The 21,032-nt window shown below is 33.0% G+C and overlaps 1 protein-coding gene across 1 annotated transcript; it reads left to right on the plus strand.

Moving 5' to 3' along the window:
- Positions 1-571: 571 nt before the first annotated feature.
- LOC111700856 (sex peptide receptor) lies at positions 572-19,597 on the plus strand. Its single transcript, XM_023471916.1, has 14 exons — positions 572-626; positions 3,344-3,434; positions 4,625-4,676; positions 5,034-5,183; positions 5,579-5,662; positions 6,696-6,829; positions 8,353-8,514; positions 8,858-8,960; positions 10,893-11,015; positions 11,772-11,849; positions 13,746-13,883; positions 15,126-15,236; positions 16,620-16,718; positions 19,205-19,597. Exons 2-14 carry the CDS (start codon positions 3,389-3,391, stop codon positions 19,266-19,268), a joined length of 1,344 nt encoding a protein of 447 aa, XP_023327684.1. The 5' UTR covers positions 572-626; positions 3,344-3,388; the 3' UTR covers positions 19,269-19,597.
- The last annotated feature ends 1,435 nt before the right edge of the window (positions 19,598-21,032 follow it).

Raw genomic sequence — 21,032 nt, forward strand, 5'->3', positions numbered from 1 at the left:
ATTCTTGAAACTAATTTTACGAGTACGATCTCTGACTAACGCAAACTACTACTTTCAATTTCCGAAATGTGTTCTGCCTTTGTCTCTGATTTTAAACCAACAAAAAAGATTCCATTAATTTAGTTATGATTTAATTTCATTAGTAAGTATTTAAAAATCAACTTTTTTTAATCAAATATATTTGTGTTTGTAACTTTTAGTCAATCAATCCCTTTTGCAATTGTAAACATATTGTCGAAGTGACCCTCAAGTGGGTTCAAGTAACCCTCCTCCCCCTCCGCCTAAAGTTGCACGTCCGAAGGATGTATATATAGGATTTTGTCTTAATTTGTTTTCGAGTGTATTCCATAGATTGTGTATTTATAAGGAATGTCGTCTACTTCTTAAATAGACATTCACTTAATATACGTCTACAGTCTCTTTTCGAGGAGAGCGGGATCAAGGAGGGAGATTGGACGGAAAGAGAGAGGACTAGGAGATGGTAGAGAGATCGAGAGACGGGATGAAACGAGGGAGAGAGGATGTAGAGAGAAAGAAAGAGTTTTCTCCAGTATACTAGTATACCACGGAGAAAGGACGTATCTTCTCATCCATCTCTTTGCAGTCATAGATAAACAAAGAAAAAGGTAAACAAAGGAACTGAGTTTTTGCCACATACTCTGATTTTCTAACCTCTATATCTTTGCAACACAATGGCATAGACCTTGCATATTTGAAACTATGAATTCTGTTAGATAAAATAGTCTACGCTTCAAATATAAATGGTTTAACCCATTATGTTAAATACATATAAGGATTCGAAAAATTAAGTTTGAAGCAAAGACTCAATTTCTTCAACATCACAAAAATTCAAATATGCGGTGTTGTAGGAACCTTATTATTTTGTTCATAATATCCAAAGAACCGAAAGCGTTCGAAAATAGTAAAATTTTTTAGAATTTTAAAAATCACATTTTCATGTGGACTTAAAAAAAGTTGTTGGAAAGTATTAATTCATCATGAAAAACATGTTTTCACATTCTAACAAAATGTTTATAATTTGTTTGTAATTCCGAAATCTTTCAGGCTTTCAATATGTCTTCTTACCATAAGCACTATGTATGCCCCTATAGTTAAAAGGAGAAAGAGGTCATTTTTCATAAGAAAAATTCGAAATTTTCAAAAAGTTACTGGACCAGTCCTGCAGAGGCTATGATGAGCTTGGTGGGAATGATGAAGGTTGAGATGTTTAAAAAAAGAATTGTGGATTTTCCAAAATGCCATAAATGATTCATGAATCACCCCTTAAAGCTTCACTCCGTTTGACAACATATCGTTCTCCATAGTTGTCGCAAAATGAATTTTTATCCCCTTATCCTTGCAACCCTACGTCATGAACCTTTGATATTTCCAAACTATGAATTCTGTTGGATTAAGTAGTTTAAGTTTAAGAATATCAAAGATTTACAGCATCAAATTGCAGATAATGAAATTTGAGGTTGTAAAATCGGTTATTTTACAATCGCTTAAAGTGACTGTAAAATCGGTTATTTTACAATCGCTTAAAGAGACTGTAAAATAACCGCTTCAGATCAATTAACCCTCCCTGCAAAGATGCTAATGCTAATGGAAAAAAACCTGGAAATAAAACTTTTGAAAAAAGTCCGAATTTTTTCAAGTCTTTGGAAAAAATGACACTGAAAATAAAGTTCTGAGTTTTCGATGCCTGGGACTTTTTTCCTAAATAGTATAAGGGCTCCCAATAAAGTCTCAGGAAATAAGATCACAGGAAAAGAAGTCCTAATGAAAATATATCCGAAGAAAAAAAAACCAAGAAAAAAGTTCTAAATCTTGTGAGAATAAGGTCAAGTCTAAGACTTTTTCATAAAAAAAAGATTTTTTTTATGAATCTGTACTTTGGAATATAGCCATCCTTGTGTGTATCAATTGCCCCTTTTTTTGCATGGTTTTAAACATCCTTTGTTCCCATGCATTTTCTACTATAGGACTTTTTTCCTAGGACATTTTTGTATAAATTCATACTGGAGCCAGAAAAAAGTCCTAGAAAATAAAGTCTCGAATTGGTAGGACTTTATTTCTGCAGACTTTTTAATAAAAGGACTTTTTTGCCACAGGACTTTCTGAGTGTGAAATATTAGGACTTTTTTCCGGAAACTTTTTTCCAAGAACTTTTTTGCCGGTTACACAGTAACAGTACCCTTGAACGCTTTGTCCACAACAACAAAATGGCATCTGATTCATTCATGATCAGGATCATTTCTTATTCATACTTGACTGTGATCAAGTATCAATAAGATATCCGGAGATGCTCCTCGTTTACAAACACAAACCGGAATATTTTGATGCAGTAAACGAAGGGTCGTCGTTAACGATCGTTAACCAAGGGTCGTCCGTAACGATCGTTAACAAAGGGTTGTCGTTAACGATCGTTAGCAAAACGACGAACATTTATAAAAACGGTCGTTTTTGTGAAAACTATCGTTTTTGAGAAAAAAAAATACATGCAACTTTATTGATTGTCGTCTTAATGAAGTTAATCAGTTGTGGGGGAGCTAAAACTTCTTGATATTTTCTTAAAAAGTACTCAATGATAAGTACAGATGCCTTTCAGGTCGGTTTCCTCTCTTCTTTAACGATCGTTAACGAAGGGTTGTCTTTAACAATCGTTAACAAAACGACGAGTTTTATAAAAACGATCATTTTGAAAAACGATCGTTTTAAAAACGACCATTTTAAAAAAATTTTAAAAAGCGATCGTTTTTAAAAACGCGTTTTCGATTTTTTGTCGTCGTTTTCATAACGAAACTATCGTTTAAAAAAAAAAATGAAAACGTTAACATCCCAAGCTGACAGTCCCTTTAAGTCAGGATAAGCAGCAGCGGAAAATGTTTGCAACGGAAGAAAATTTTTGTTCTAAACTCTGCTGAAAACTTTTCTGTCTATCAAAAATGTTGGATATTGAATATTGAATATTTGGTTTCATGCAAGATTTTACATGACCACTATTTTAATATGATCTTATTTTTTGTATAATATTACCCCTCCTTACTAAATCGACATTATTTCCCTGGCCTTGACGTGTGACGAGGACAATATAAACTTATGTAACCGACAATTGAAAAAATAATTTGTAAAAAAAAAATTAATTTTTGCGAACTTGCAAAAAAAAACATGAGACCATGACATTTTCTGTTGGTTTAATTTATTAAAGACTCTGTGCTTAATAACGATAAACTTAAAACGCAAATTCATCCGCACTTGACTCCAGATTTTTTCTATATTTTAATTTTGTTGAATTGTTTGGCATTAACTTACAAAAGATTTACGAATAAATCAATTTCAGATTTTTTGAATAAAAAGTTCGAAGAATTCTGAAGAGAAGCTCCTCATGAGCCCAGAGTTAGACGGCCCTGGGTCCCTCTTTACAATGCCAGGTACACCCCTTGTTCCTCAATTTCTTCGTCCTCTTTTCACTTCTCAGCCTCATATGTTTGTTTCCAAGACAAAATGAAATGTAGTTTTGGCAGAATAGTTTTGTATTGTTCTCCCAAAAACAAAAATAAATAAATAAATAAGTGAATATATAAATTTATTCAATTTTGATTGAATTTATCACACCTAATATTTCCCGTTGAAGGGTGATTAAGTGACTTTACCGCCCTACAACAGGGCGAAAAAGTAACTTTTCCACCCTGCTATGAAAATTTCAAATTGTATAACTAATTTTTCTCATTGTACGGTGATAAAGTTACTTAATCCCCCTACAACAGGGTGATTAAGTAACTTTATCGACTTGCTTTTAAATAATTTGAGTAAAATGGAATAAAACTATATAGGTTATTGAAATGGGTGCGAAAAAGATTTTGCTGTGATTTTTAATTTTTCCAGTTTGTTTTCGATCAAAATGAAAATACTTTTATTTTGATCAAAAACAAACTAGAAAAAATAAAAATCCTGGCAAAAACTTTTTCGCACTTAATAATACCCATTACAATGACATAAATAGATAAAATAACTAATTGAATAAATAATAATGTGAAGTTAAACATTTTAATTAAACTTATTCCCGTTAGATTTAAACTTCCTTGTGATAACACAGCCTCACAGAAGTGTATATTCTCTGGAAAAATCACCCCCCCTCTGTTTTGAAAAATTGAAAATAATTGTATCTCCAAAGTTAGATATGCTTACATGGAGCAGAGTTGTTTTAGAGTTTTGTTCGCTGAATTGAGGAAAATAAATACATTTTTTAGTAAAAAGTATGAAAATCATGAAAAAACTTGCCTTCTACTGTCCAATTTTGATTTGTTATTCCAGAGTTCGAATTTAATGAATTTGAGCCGCGTCTCAAATCCTCTAATAAACAGTGTCAATTGAGCAACGGCTTGAATCATATAACATTGAATACAATTCATGTGGAACCAACTATATTTCTACCGCGTCTAAAATTTAGGCTGCAGCTTAAATTCTTAAAATTCGGCCTTAGATCTATAAAATATACACTCTTGATGCAACATTATCAATAAAAAACATCTACCAAGACAACTGGAAAGTAGAACTCCACTGTTGCATGTTTTAAAAAAATATTGGTTTCTGGGGGTTCAAATTTTTTCCTTTTTTTCAGACATGGAGGAGAACTATAGTCTTGGCCTTCAAAATAGTTCAGAAATAACCGAGTAAGTTCATTTATGTTTACAACAATTATAGATATTAGAAATTTATATATTGGACTGGCTTTAAATGTGGCACGGCAGTGAATGTGGACCAGGTCTTGGCAATTAATGTTTACAAAGTTTGTTTAAAATAAAAAAATAGTTTTTTTTCATGTTATTTTCTCAAAATACAGTTTTAAAAACTGAAACATCTTGATTATGTTTCCCTGATGAGTGGCAATATTTTGGTTTGATTTGATATAGATTATACAGGAGATTATGAGTAAAATGATATAGCTTTAACTTGGTTGAAACTTTAAAGTATGCTTACTGCTTAGACAACCAAATTAATCTATATATCTATATACCTGTTTAATTTAGATGTTTACTGGATGGCAGCTGTTACATCATGAACACTTCGAACTGGCTCGGCCCACCTGAGCTGATGAACCCGTTGTACGGTACTGTCATGCCGGGCCTGCTCATACTCACTGTAGTTGCCAACAGTTTCATCATATTCGTACTTACAAGGTTAGTGTCTCATTAAGAGTTTTGTTTTTTAAAACTTTGAAACTTTGATCCAAAAAAATGTAAAAACTATTTAAAATGATTTGTTATAGCATATGTTTTTTTTGAATAGATTTTGTTTTTGGTTCATATTTTGCATATTTTTTTCTGTCAGCATAGTGTAAGAAAAGCAAATAAACAACTTAAAAAAAACATTTTCTTATCTTACGAGAAAATACATGCCCAAAAATAAACCAAATACACATCACTAATACTGGGAAAATACCACAAAATGAATCAACTCCTTCTGGTGAGATTAATGTGTTCAATTCAAGGAATGCTTCAACAATTCCATCCTTCCAAATTTTACTCAATAAGCGATGTTAATCTATCCATTCTTAAAATATTTTTCTTTGCAGGTCTCACATGCAGTCTGCCACAAACATAATACTTCTATCCATGGCTCTCTGCGATCTACTCACAATCCTGATCCCTGGACCCTGGTATGTACATATTGTACATTATACCATATTATCATGTACATTAAGGTGTCCGCGGATTACCAACTTTTTAAAATATATGCTTAAAAACGAAAAAAAATTGATATGTGACATCATAATTTCATTAAAATGTTTTTTACTTTCTGTAGCACTTCTTCAACTTTAATAGCGAATTAAAGAATTTAAAGGGGCTGTAAAGAACTAGGGTTTCCACGAAACAGCAGATTCTCTTGCGCAACAGTTTCGTGGTTTTGCACGAAAATTCGCATCATTTTCGTATCAATACAAAACTAGTTTTACCCGAAATTGTGCATTCATTCGAAATAAATATTTTTTTTGCACGAAATTTTGCATGAATACGAAGTTTAAGTCAGAATTTTTGCATGTAATTGTGTAATGCCCATGAATACGAAAAAATGGAATTTTTGCACTGCAGTATTGCACATGAATACAAAGTTAAGTAATAAGTGTAGCATGTCATATTGTTTATCTCTATTTATTGATAACTAAGGAATGGATTATCCCTATTCATTGATAACTAAGGAATAGATTATCCCTATTTATTGATAACAAGGGATAAATTATCCCTATTTATTGATAACTAAGGAATAGATTATCCCTATTTATTAATAACTAAGGAATAGATTATCCCTATTTATTAATAACTAAGGTAAAGTGCATAAATATGATAGAACTCGCAAGGGTTTCGACAACTCCTAAGTAAGTTAGTTTTCAGCCTATACCCCCTTTTATTTTTCCTTTAAGATGTGTCAACCTCAAATTTTCAGGAATTACTTACAGTTTGTACTCAATACAGTACAGTGCAGTACAGTACAATACAGTACAGTACAGTAGTACCGTACAGTTGTACTGTACAGTTGTACAGTACAGTAGTACAGTATAGTTTATTACAGTACATTTAATATCAGTGTAGTACAGTACAGTAAAGTACAGTGCAGTGCACTATAGTACAGTGTAGTGTACTAAATTAAAAACAGTACAAAACAGTACAATTAAATACGATGTACTTGTTCAGGTATTTCTGGTTGTACACCCTAGGAAAACATGAGGACCTGTTGTACTCAAACATCAATCTCTGCTACAGTTTCGAACTCTGCTTAGAGATCCTTCCACAGATGTTTCACACGGCTTCTATCTGGCTAACTCTAGGTAACAGATGTTTCACACGGCTTCTATCTGGCTAACTCTAGGTAACTGATGTTTCACACGGCTTCTATCTGGCTAACTCTAGGTAACTGATGTTTCACACGGCTTCTATCTGGCTAACTCCAGGTAACATATGTTTTACACGGCTTCTATCTGGCTAACTCTAGGTAACAGATGTTTCACACGGCTTCTATCTGGCAAACCCTAGGTAACTGATGTTTCATACGGCTTCTATCTGGCTAACCCTAGGTAACTGATGTTTCATACGGCTTCTATCTGGCTAACCCTAGGTAACTGATGTTTCATACGGCTTCTATCTGGCTAACTCTAGGTAACAGATGTTTCATACGGCTTCTATCTGGCTAACTCTAGGTAACAGATGTTTCACACTGCTTCTATCTGGCTAACTCTAGGTAAAAGAAAAGTGATGGATGAGCATTTCTAAATGGCATGCAGTCAATAAACGCAAAAGTATTTCTCTAATATCGATTCATCTGCTGCACCGTCCTGTTTGCCTTACATAGTCTGTATTTGTACTGTACAGCTTCTTCTGGTTTGGTACTTGAAATGAACCTGAGTTTACAGTGAATTACATATAGAATCCCGTTCACACTCATTGGAATCTATATAAAAAAGCTTTTTGCTTGGTAATCTAAAATAACAATTTTATAGGCTCCTAAAGTTTCCAAATGGAGTTATATAGTAAACGTAAAAATAATGATAATCTCGGTTTAAACAACTTTGTATAATGGTCTACAGACTTATTTGTAATCGGATTTTCAAGATTGAGACTATTTTTGATTTTTACGTCCAAGGGCCTTTAAAGAAATAAATCTAGGGGGAGGGGGGAGAAATTTGCGCAAAACTTCCACCGTTAGCAGCAAGACACTTTTGGGCTCAAATTATCTAACTTTCAAAAAGCCTTTTAAGAGACAGCAGAGTCCAGGGCAGGGCCATTTCTCTCCTAATGTTGACCTCAAGTTTGTAAAAAAAAATTATCGCTTTAGAAGCCTACAAAATTGTTATTTTTAGATCTATTACAAGCCTGATATTGCACTTAATAAATCTTATATTTTACCTAGATATTTAAAACGGTCTCAATTTTAAAAATCCGAAAACTGTAGACCATGATAAAAATTGTGCAAACAAAGATTATTTTTGTTTTTACCAAATTTACTTACTCTGCAGTTGGAATCTTTAGAAGCCTATAAAATTGCCATTTTTAGATCAACAAACCTAAAATTGGACTCATTAAATCAAAAATTGTACAAAGATTTTAAAAAAAAATCTCATTCTTCAAAATCCGATTACTAATGAATCTTCAGACCCTTATTCCACGTTTATTGAGACACCCTGTATTCATATTTATAACAATATTGCTGGCCAAACAGCTGGACAAAAATAGCGTACATTTTTTTCAAAAATCGTATTTTTTATTGAAACAATTTTTTAGGAAAGTAGATTTTTTAATTCCACGGGCAATGTCATTACCAGGCAGTTCAGCTAGTTTGATAAAAAATGTTTAGTGCTGGCTCTGCAGAGATATATCTACATCTGTCGGTCCCATCTGGTGAAACAGTGGTGCACTCTGTCCATCGCTAGAATATCAGTCTTCTTGGTTCTATCCCTCTCCTTCCTTCATATCCTTCCAAGGCTATTCGATAAAACATACTCAATACAAACCCTAGGTAAATCTTTAAAAAATCCGAAGTTTTAAATATAGCTGAAACACTATTTTTTCGATACTTTGCATTTTGTTACTTTCTAAATTTTAGCGCAATTTTTCTTGCTTACGGTAAGCGCTGAATTGTACAATTTTGGGAAAAATTTTCTTTCGGTGGAAGCTGAAGTTCAAGTATCGAAAAATTCCGCGAAATTCAAAATTAAACTGCGATTTACCAAATGAACATCAGACAGATAATTTTGGGCATTCTGGTTCTCAGAAAAATCTTTAAAAATATAAAGATCGTCTTATAATGTGCACTTTGAAAAAGATTAACAATCCCTTTATATATAATTTTGTTTATTTAGGTAGCCTGGAGACCCCTGGAGAACCCCTGGATGTTTGTCAGGTTGAAGTTTCAAACTGGGTTAAACTTTTCTCATTGGATGTATACTTCAACATGTTCTACTGGTAGGCTATTTTTCTTTACTTTGTTTGTCTGACTGTTTGTTTGTTAAAAAGGCTAAACCGATCATGCCCAATTTTTTTCGGCAACTCACATGACCCCATTGGGAAGAGGTGTAATAAATATCATGGTAAACCCTGTCTGTCTGTAAACCTGAACATGCTTATATATAAATATTACGTTGTACATGTTCTGTAATCCAATTAAGCTCATTATTAATTAATTACCCTTTTAGGCAACCATGTAATACTTGTAATCACGACTTAATCTTACCTACGTAATTACGTTCATTAATCTAACATGTATCATAGAACCCATAATACACATTAGTTGGAATAATACTCTGCTTTGATTAGGGTGTGAGAATAATTTGTTCCTCGTTTAGCGAAAACGAGAGTGGAACCTAGGGTTCAAGATTGAATTGTATCTTGTGAGATATATACCTGAGTATATATAAAGAGTTTTATCCTGATTGATATTGACTAAGGTATTATTGAGGAACTTTATGTTCGAGATTGAGTTGTATCTTGTAATACAGATACCTGAGAATACAGATAGAGTCGTATCTGGATAAATATTGACTAGTGTATTATTGCGGAACATTGAGTTCGAGATTGAGTTGTATCTTGTAAGACAGATACCTGAGAATACAGATAGAGTCGTATCCAGATTGATATTGACAAAGGTATTATTGAGGAATTTTGAGTTCGGGATTGAGTTGTATCTTGTAAAACAGATACCTGAGAATATGGAAGGTTATACCTGGATTGGTACGGATCTAAAACTATTTATTGGAGTAAGGCATTCATTACAAGGGTATGGCTGGTCAAAGTGCAAGAAGTTCCACTAGATATGTATCGTTAAACTACTTCTTTAGTGGGACCAAAAGTATATGGGAGAACACAGTGATCCAAAGGTTGCAAAGCTCTCTCGCAAAAACAAAAGATGTATGGCTCTAAAATGTATATGTCTAGGGCTACAATAAAAAATACGTGAGGTAGTGAAGTAAAATCAATCTAGACACTATTGTTTGTTATATCAAACTTCCAAAATTATAGAAATTTTGAACAATATGTTATGGGATATCTCACAAACAAAATCATTTCTAACGTTCGATATTATGCGAAAGGGTTTTACTTTAAAAAATCTGCTTCTCTTTAGTAAAATTCAACTACAGTTAACCCCAGAATTTCGGAGAATTAAAAATAATCTTAAAAATGTCGTCTTGACATTTTTGTAATGGGTTGTATCATGTATTGTATATATATTGTATATTATTGTATATTGTATATTTTTGTAAATATAAAAAAGTAGCTATGATAAATGCCGTAACAGGTTTAAGGAGCTATTATACAATTTAAAACCTAAATATCTAAAACATTCAATTAAAAGTAGATTTAGAAAACGACATTTCATAAATTCTTTCGATTCCTCATAGTTCTGGGTTAAACTGTGCTTAACTCGATATAAATTATATAAATCCAACCCTAAATATCTGTACACGTAGTTTCAAGTTACCCTAAATATATGTACACGTATTTTCAAGTGACCCTAAATATATGTACACGTAGTTTCAAGTGACCCTATATATCTGTACACGTAGTTTCAAGTGACCCTAAATTAAAAGATTTACATTGATATCCTTAAAACCTTTATCTGATCAATATCTTTGAAGATATTATCGCTTTTCTAGCCTAAAATGTGTTCAATTCTAAGAATTTTCTCCTTTTATTCGGTAGCATATAAATCTGCAACCGCAACTTGCAAGTCACTTTTATATAGAAGCAGCAATTAGGATAATAAATTTTCTAAACTTATTCTTGGTCAGTCAGAGCTTTAATTGGTATCGATGTGAATCAAATATGCTGCTGTTTAAATGTAGATTGTAGAATCACTTGAAAATAGGTCAACAGTCCCTTTAAGTATAATTTATATAGGTTCCGTGTTGTATTTGTGCACCTGGTTCCCTGCATCCTGCTGACCATCCTCACCATCCTCCTCACCCAGAAGATGTTCAGGGTGGAGAACAGAAGGAACAGGATGCTCTCATCCAAGAGAACGTAGGATTTCATCTATACATTTACCTTGATTTTCTAACTGTCTTTTTATTTATTTGTAAACGATAAACGTCAAAACGGCTGAACCGATCGTGCCCAGGGAAGNTTTTTAACCTAAATAATGTTTGACATCATTCTCGTGGATTTGAAGATTCCAACATCTCAAAATCTTTGGAAAACTTTATTCTAGTCATGTTTTATGCCCCAAACGTCGCCATATTTTTAAAAAATGTATTTATTTTCAAGGATCGGACACAACTTATAGACACAACAGATAGAAGAAAGATTAGTAGCGATCAAAAGCGCTTTTTTATCGCATTAAGCCTATACCCCCTTTCATTTTTTGCGAACACTCCTTTTAAAGTTTAAAAGCTTACGTTACGGTTACAACCTTGTTACCCTGTAGCTCCCCTAATTTTAATTTTACGTACAGTTTGAAAAACAAAAATTTATTTACAAATTAAAAAAGATTTGTTTTTCTCAACAGCTCTTAAATGAAAGGAATTTAGATTGAAAATATTTAAGTTTCAATATAACGTTTAATGTACTTAAATTTTTCTTGATAAAGTTAGGGTCACTCTTGAAGAATTTAACACATAAAAAAACAATTTTCTGCTTTTTCAAACACATTTTCACAGATTTAGCAATTTGCGAGGCTTGTCTTTAGTTTCATTAGCTTTTTTTTTAGGGCGTGTTAGAAGAATATATATAGATGGACTCCATCTTCATGATGTAATTATTTTTAATTTAATAATTTAGAATTCTGAGTGATATTCTAACAGAAGAGGACGAAGCTAGGGTGAGAATATTCCATCATAGGAGCAGAAGGAAGGAAAGGTTCGTATAAACATTTTCAAACATTAAATTCAAAATTTCTAAAAATTTATTTTAGATTTCTTTTAAAGTCTACTGTGAGACCCATACAACTGTGGAATAAAAAGACGACTTTTAAGCAATCTTATGTGTATTTGATGTTGCTTAAAAGCATGCCAATAACAACTTAATTGTGAAATGGGTCTTATACGAGCGGGGAAGGCAGACGGCTGTAAGCCACATCATTTCCCCCTTCCATGCCACATATTATCTTTTTTGTCTTCCGGCAGCCATGAGCCACAACCGTACGGACTTCCATGCCACAGCATTTGAGTCTTCCGGCAGTTAGTACGTTTTTATATGATAAATTTGAGGCATTGAAATAATAATTTTTAAAAATCCTGCCGCATTAGGCGATAGATCAAACCTTTAAGAAATTTTAGAAGTTTATTAAAGATCAATGAATTGCATGTTCAGTTTATAAACTCGTGCTTTAAATTATATAATGAAAATTTTACATCATTTTAAGCATTGTGGGTACAAAGAGAAATTGTTTGGGGTAGTCTGAATAATAAGAAAAGAAGAAAGAAGAGAAAAATCACAACATTAACTTTCATTACCTGAGCGTTACAGATTTCCTCAAAAAAAGTTCTATTTTGCAATTTTCTCGTTAAATAGTGCACATTTTCGGGTAAGGGCGCCCTTTGAACTTTATGAGTATGTTATGGTGCATCATTTTTATTGTTCATAATGTTTTCAAAAATAAGCCATTTTAGAGGAAAAATTTAATTCATTCTGGGGGAAAATAAGATTAGCAGTTTACATTAAAAGAAAATGTCATTATTTCAATTTTTAATCTTCATGACCGAAACAATCTCAAGAACTGACAAGGGTCAACCTAGACCGAAATATATTTTCAATAAAACGTGGAACTAACATCTACTTTTTTTCTCTACATAGGTTTGGTCAATTACCATCACCGAATTTTAAATATAAAGTTCTTAATAAATATATATCTTTTGCATGACGTCGCTGGATTTTTGAAAATCACAATTTCAATGGAGTGAATTTATTATTTAAAAACGTTATAACTGCCAGAAGACTGTGGCATGGAAGACCTTACGGTTGTGGCTCATGGCATCTGGAAGACAAAAAAATAATATGAGGCATGTTATCATCTGTTCCGCCTACCCGCTATCTCGAGTTTTAACGGTACCTTCTAACTTGGCTTTATCTTCAAACTTCTAGCAGACAACTAAACTCCGGTTTAGGTTTATATTTAACTTTCAAACAGACAACTAAACTCCGGTTAAGGTTTTTATTTAACTTTCAAACAGACAACTAAACTCCGGTTTAGGTTTATATTTAACTTTCAAACAGACAACTAAACTCCGGTTTAGGTTTATATTTAACTTTCAAACAGACAACTAAACTCCGGTTTGGGTTTATATTTAACTTTCAAACAGACAACTAAACTCCGGTTTAGGTTTATATTTAACTTTCAAACAGACAACTAAACCACGGTTAGGGTTTATATTTAACTTTCAAACAGACAACGAAACTCCGGTTTGGGTTTAGATTTAACTTACAAACAGACAACTAAACTCCGGTTTGGGTTTAGATTTGACTTTCAAACAGACAACTAAACTCTGGTTTGGGTTTAGATTTAACTTTCAAACAGACAACTAAACTCCGGCTTGGGTTTATATTTAACTTTCAAACAGACAACTAAACTCCGGCTTGGGTTCAAAGTCCGAGTAATAATAACTAAACACTAAAATATGTTCAATTGCAGCCATACTTTATACACTATATTCAAGGCAGAAGATTTAATTTAACCTTCGGATCGTCATAATATCAAAGTATCAGGTCGTCTCTGCAGCCTCATCCTTTCTGGGTAACACTGTATGTTTATTTTAGTAAGAAAATGCACCGAGAGAACAAGCGGCAACGTGATGCGCGGAAGACGAGCTTAATGTTACTTGTCGTCATCCTTGTATTCCTGGCTACAGAGATACCTTTCATGGTCATAACAGTTCTACATACTGTTCACTCAAGGTATATCTACGCACTACACACAGTACAGTGCACTGTACACTGCACACTACCCACTGTACACTGTACGTTGCACACTGTACACTCGAGTATATATACACACTGTACACTGTATACTGCACACGGTACACTGTACATTGCACACTGTTCACTGCAAACTGTACACTCAAGGTATATATACACAGTACACACTGTATACTGCATACTGCACACTGCACACTGTACACTGCACACTGTACACTGCACACTGTTCGCTACACACTCAAGTTATACATACGCACTGCACACTATATACACTGTGATCTTTCCATGCTAGATTTTTTACATAAAACGTGTTGTGTCGAATCTACACTGGTTAACCTTACTGGAAAGAATTGCTTAAGTGGAATTTACTATGGATTGCAAAGTTATTTATGGATTTATTCTTAATTATTGGTAAAACGTTTCTTTGTTTATTGTTTCCTTTGTCGGAGAGTAAGAGGTAGGGTCGGCGAAAGTGTTTGGTTTGGACTTGGACTGGTTAAGACGACATTTCTTGGAAATGGTCTAAAATCAGATTTATGGTCTACAATAGGAGTTAATTATTTCTGTAAACTTCACACTGTAGTCTCACAGTATAAACTTATAAAGGAAAATGAAACAACAAAAAACTAATTAAAAGTGAGAAAAGTGAAAAAGTTTTATTTTGACAAGGACTGGTTATTCTCCACAGTTTAATTATAAGAAAAGTTTCATCAAAAGAATTTAGAAAACTAGAGGATAGTCATGTTAATCCAGTTTATAATCACAACCAGTATACACATATATACATATGCTACCAGAAGAACCCGGCGTTGCCTGTGGAAAAATATTCCAAATTTTTTAGAGAAAAAAGTATTGTTTATTTTTAAGCCTATGCTAACCCCCCCCCCCCCCCCCCCCCCGGTACTCACAGGTAAAAAATGTCAGCCCATTTGGTCCAGCCGTTTGGCCGGCTATAGATAACATATAACATACGAATATATATGAGCGAAGAGCTCTATTATACAGATATATACATACACAGTGAGCCCCACGAACCTGAGGAATATGCACACTGCATAGTACAATAAGCAATCTTATGTGTAATTGATGCTGTTATAACTCCAATTGTTTACGAGCAGCTTAAAAATATTTTTATTATGTAAAGCAGAAACTATTTTGTGTTTCATTTTTATTTTTTTATTAATCACGTCATAACTTGAGTCTAACAGTCGTCTTCTACAGTCTGTATGAGTTCCTGGACTATGAGAAGATACGATACACCATTCTTATCCTTAACACAACCATCTGTGCCAGCTATCCCATCAACTTCGGAATATATTGCGGCATGTCCAGGTATATATATATATATATATGCTATCCCATCAACTTCGGAATATATTGCGGCATGTCCAGGTATATATATGTATATATATCAGCTATCCCATTAACTTCGGAATATATTGCGGCATGTCCAGGTATATATATGTATATATATCAGCTATCCCATCAACTTCGGAATATATTGCGGCATGTCCAGTCCAGGTATATATATCTATATATATCAGGTACTCCATTAATTTTGGAATACATTGTGGCATGTCCAGGTATATATATATATATATGTTCAGTGATGAAAATCAAAATTAAAATAGTCCTGTAATAAAAATATATTACCAGACCAGGGACTTAAAAAAATACTTACCTCAATGTAGCTTAACAGGGAAACCTTTCTATCTGGGTCACAAACATTTTATTTATTTATTATTTACATTTAAAACTAGTTTACAGTGTCGGCAGTTCAGATATGAGATTTTAAAAGCTTAAACCCGAGTAAAACCCGGCCTTTGCGTTTGCTTAGACCCAAGTAAAGCTCAAGTCAAGACCCGGGTTTTGGGTGGCCTTGAGTTTAGTAAGAACCAATCATCTAGGGGTTTTCTCTCTTTAAGGCTCGACTAGTCTTCAGCAGCTGATGATCGTAATTATTTCGAAAAATCTTTTTTATTTGTACATTTAAAATCTCGGGAATTATTTGTGGTGTCAAATTTTATTAATTATATAAAATAAACATACTATGAAAATGAATTATCTACATAAAGTTTGAATTTCGAAATTTACATCTCCTTGTTACAGCTGATCTGACAGTATTCTGTCTGCTACAGAGAGAAAGCTTGAAAAACGATCTCTCATTGGTCGAATCAGAACCAATCCTGACTTGGGTTCTATCCAAGCCCGAGTTTGAGTTTTACTCGGGTTTAAGCTTTTAAAATCCCTTCTCTGGCAATACATGGCTTGCAGGGGTTACACACAAATGTAGAGAAACTTTCAGGGGCAGATCAAAAAAAGAAAGTTACGATTTCATAGCTAAACAGTGTACAGTGTTCGGTGTTTATATTAACACAATGAAAACGACTTTTATATTTAAGTTTTAATCTTTTTAAGTTAACAAATAGAAGCTGTTTATGTGAATCCATGCAGTTTGAAAGCTTGGTAGAACTTAACAATTTAAATCGAAAGTCGTCTTCATTGTATTGATTTATACAACAACGACTGGATATCTACAGATATAAATATATGTGTATCTATTTTTAAAGATCTAAGCCAGCTCAAAATAATTAACGGCTTGACAATGAAATATTACACAAAATTATGTGTTAATTAGGTATACGAAAAAAAGTCTAGTTCTGCATAATTAAGGCGTAATTACGCAAAATTAGTACCAATCATTATACTGTTTAGGCAATTCAGAGAAACCTTTAGGGACACGTTCTGGCAATGTTCCACCTGTAAACCAACCAACTCTAATCAAATTAATCAAAATATACCCTCAGCTGTCAGGTAATGCAGTGGATCCAATACACCTGTGATATAGGAACACGACTTTTAGACTCAATGATCTTAAATAGGTCTTATGAACATAAAAACAGCATCATCGTGCAGGGCCATGACTAAATAGACCAATTAAACTGAAAGGGACTGTAATTGTAATTTCAAGTAATTGAATAGAGCTATGAACAAAAAATAGCAATCGTGCAGTAGCATAACAGCAGAGACCATATAGTTTCCATTCGGAATTCCGTTGCGCGTAATTACGCAAAAATAGGGTTTCCAGCGAAAAGGAAAAATCGTTTTGCCAAAATTTTGCATTATTCGCGACCATTTCGCTTCATATTCGCATTTCGTTCGCTCACGAAAGATGCGAAATTTTTTTTGTTTTTTTCGCGAAATTTCGCTTTAATCTGTTTCGCAAAAAAAATTGAACGTTGAAGGTATGTATTGTGGACAGACAGACAGAAACTTAAGATATAGCGCTAGTGAAATCAAATCAAACATTTATTAAAGTAAGGAAGAGAAATTATTTATATGACATAATAAAATTTCAAATATTGAGCTATCTCGAGCAGAGAATTCCACAACTTCTTTTGAGCAATTAAGTGTTGCAGCTATAACTCATGGTTTTCATAAAATTTTCGCATCACGCATTTCGCATTTTTTCACTATCTATAAATAAGCATCAGAAACTGTGAAATAAGAAGACGACTTGTGATATGATTTAAGTTGTTTAATGAACACAAGACACAGGAATTGGGCAGTGTGTACAAACCATTTAAAATAATCAGCGAATTTTAAGCCTAAACAGGCCGAGGGGGTAATTTAAAGGATTTTTTGTAAACAACTAACGTAATCTGAACTTTTATCCTAGTGCAGCCTATATCTAGATAATAATTAACAAGACATTTATTTTTATATATATATATGTTGCCTATAGCTGGCCAAACAGCTGGACCGAATGGACTGAATTTTTTTTGCGGACACTCATGGGTTGGCCAGGGGGTGATATAGGCTAAAAAAAATCGGGTTTTTTTCCCATGGGCAATGCCGGCCCATCAGCTAGTAGTTCTTATTAGACTAAAAAGTTAGCGAAAGTTTAACGTGTCCTTGACCATAAAAATGTTCATAAAATCTTAAATTGCTTAAATTCATTTTTGATTTCTTTAATGAAAGCCAGTTTGAACAGTCTTAGACAAACTTTATAGTAAACTGCCCTTCCCCCTCCCCCCCATCCGCCGATTGAAAATAAATAAGAAGTTATTATAAACATACTTTTTAATTTCCTCAAATAAGATAACAAAACTAAAAAGTTTTAGGACAGGATCGGCAGTGTGTTATAAAATAATGTCGACAGAGGAGAAATAACTTGGAAATCTTCATTTCAAATTCAATAAATTTGTTCAATGGCGTCTTTTATTGAAAGGTTTATTTCTTTTAATACAGATTCACTTCAGGGTCAGTTTAAAGATCTTGAAGGCAATTCTGTACCCTACTGTACTGTGAAAAAAACATCATACTTCAATTGAATTTTTCATTTTTTTTAGTGTGAAAAAATACATTAATCTCTTTAATCTCCGGATGACTGGTTTTCCTTTGAAATTTGTTTTCGAAAAAACTTTATTCTTTTTGAAAATGTTTAAAATGTCCCTCCCTCTCGAATTCGCAAACTAGCTAAAGATATGTTTTCAGATTTAGAAAAAAATTATTAAAATTGCCAAAAGCTGTGAATTTTACATGATTTATGACATTTTTATAGGTTTAAACTTTTGAGAACTGAAAACATAAAAGATGAAAAAGCGGTCTTTCCTTTGAATATTACTTTTTTTAGGAACTAGGCTTTTAGATCGTCTTTTAATTGTGGCTCTATCTGTGAGCATCTTCTTTTTGTACAAAATAAAACAAAAACCAAAAAAGTTCGCGGATTTAATAACATTTTTTTGCGCATTTTCAAAATTTTACAACAATAAAAAAATGTTAGACACACAGACAGACACGCAAACATTTCTAGAAAAATACAGTTCCTTTGTTTAACTCTATTGTGAACTGATTTGCACCTTTATTTCAAAACTTAAGGCTCAATTTTTTTTTTAACAATGGCTGATTCTTTTTAAAGAATTCACAAGAACAGTTTAGTTAAATAAGCAAAGCATCTTTTGAACAAGATTTCTTTTCTTTTAAGAAAAAAAAGAAATATGTTGAGCTTGAGAGATAATAGAAATTAAATTATTTTTGCTAAATGCGCATCACCTAGCATTGTTTTAGAGCATTTTGCAGATTTTACTTTTAATCTAGAACAAACTATATTATATTACCTTGGAATATGCTGTTCAGATTTGTCTCAATGCATTGTTCATTTATTTTATTATATAATTATTAATTATATTGGTTATTTTCTTAAAAGAATATGAAAATATATCCAAACCGAAAATTTATATTTGATGTAAGCCAATAAAGAGAATTTTAAATTAATTATCAATTTTTTCTTTTTCTAGGATCAACACAGATAATTGGAACACAGGAAGGAATAGTAACAGAACTATGGTCACAAACTGCTAGTCCCTAAATAATCAGCTGGAAGCAGTCCCTAAATACTCTTTCCCAAATCAGCTGGAAGCAGTCCCTAACGGCTCTTTTCAAAATCAGCAGGAAGCAGTCCCTAAATACTCTTTCCCAAATCAGCAGGAAGCAGTCCCTAACTACTCTTTCCATAATCAGCTGGAAGCAGACCCTAACTACTCTTTCCGAAATCAGCTGGAAGCAGTCCCTAACTACTCTTTCCCAAATCAGCTGGAAGCAGTCCCTAACTACTCTTTCCAAAATCAGCTGGAAACTGTCCCTAACTACTATTCCCGAAATCAGCTGGAAGCAGTCCCTTACTACTCTTTCCGAAATCAGCTGAAAGCCGTCCCTAACACTCTTTCCATAATCCGCTGGAAGCAGTCCCTAACTACTCTTTCCATAATCATTTAGAAGCAGTCCCTTACTACTCTTTCCATAATCAGCTGGAAGCAGTCCCTAACATTCTTTTCATAATCAGCTGGAAGCAGTCCCTAAATACTCTTTCCATAATCAGCTGGAAGCAGTCCCTAACACTTTTCATAATCAGCTGGAAGCAGTCCCTAACTACTCTTTCCGAAATCCGCTGGAAGCAGTCCCTAGCTACTATTTCCGAAATCAGCTGGAAGCAGTCCTTAACTACTCTTTCCGAAATCAGCTGAAAGCATTCCCTAACTACTCTTTCCAAAATCAGCTGGAAGCAGTCCTTAACTACTCTTTCCATAATCAGCTGGAAGCATTCCCTAACTACTCTTTCCAAAATCAGCAGACAGCAGTCCCTAACTACTTTTTTTAATGAGCTGAGAGTAGTCCCTAACTGCTTTATCCAAAATTAGCTTTAATTAGTTTTAATTTTTTTTTCAAAATCAGCTGCAAAAAGTCCCCAACAGACCACATTTTGAAAGTCAGTTGTCACTTAACTTATTTTATTGGAAACCTGGTGTTGTAAATATTTAAAAAATTGGTCTAAATCCCTTTAAATTTCCGTTTTCGTCTTTATGGTTTTATGTCTATTCTAAATAAAATTAACTTTAAAAGTGTTACTCTGATAATCGTAATCTCTTTAAAAAAACTTTTCTTTCTAACAAGCAAATTTTTAAAGACCCAAATCAGAATATTAAATATGAAAAATGAGGACACTGCATAGTGCGTACTATGTACAAAAAGAACAAAAAAGAATGAACATCTATTCTTGTGAAATGTGAATGCTAATAGTGACTGTTTTGAATTTAGTAATTTTGTTAAAATATTTTGTTTGCATACATCTACAATTTTGAACTTGAAGTTTTAAAGCTATGACCTAGCATGAATTGTACTTTTTGATTATTAAGGATTTACATTGTAAATCCTTTAGGCCTGGCTTTGTTTTTATAATAAGATAAAATTATGAAGACGATTATTTCAATAATTTAACAAGTTAAACAAAATTATACATAATTATGAATATTTATTATCTTTATGTTTAAATTATGATAAATGTTAATTTATATGAATTTTCATTGAACAGCTAACATAAGAGATAAAAATTAGTTTAAGGGATTGTTCGTAGGTTTAAGAAGTGTGTAGGACCAACCAAATATTGATTTCATTGCATCCTATAATCTTAGGTTTCATAGATACAGACAACTGCAGTCTGCAGAACAATATTGATTTTACGCTGCAGATTTATAATTTCTGGTTCTTTATTCTAAAATTAGATATTTAAATATTTAATTTCATACTAATATATTGGACATTTCAAATCTTTAATACGACATAAAATGA

Source organism: Eurytemora carolleeae, unplaced genomic scaffold, assembly GCF_000591075.1.
Source record: "Eurytemora carolleeae unplaced genomic scaffold, Eaff_2.0 scaffold366, whole genome shotgun sequence".
Lineage (NCBI taxonomy): Eukaryota > Metazoa > Arthropoda > Copepoda > Calanoida > Temoridae > Eurytemora > Eurytemora carolleeae.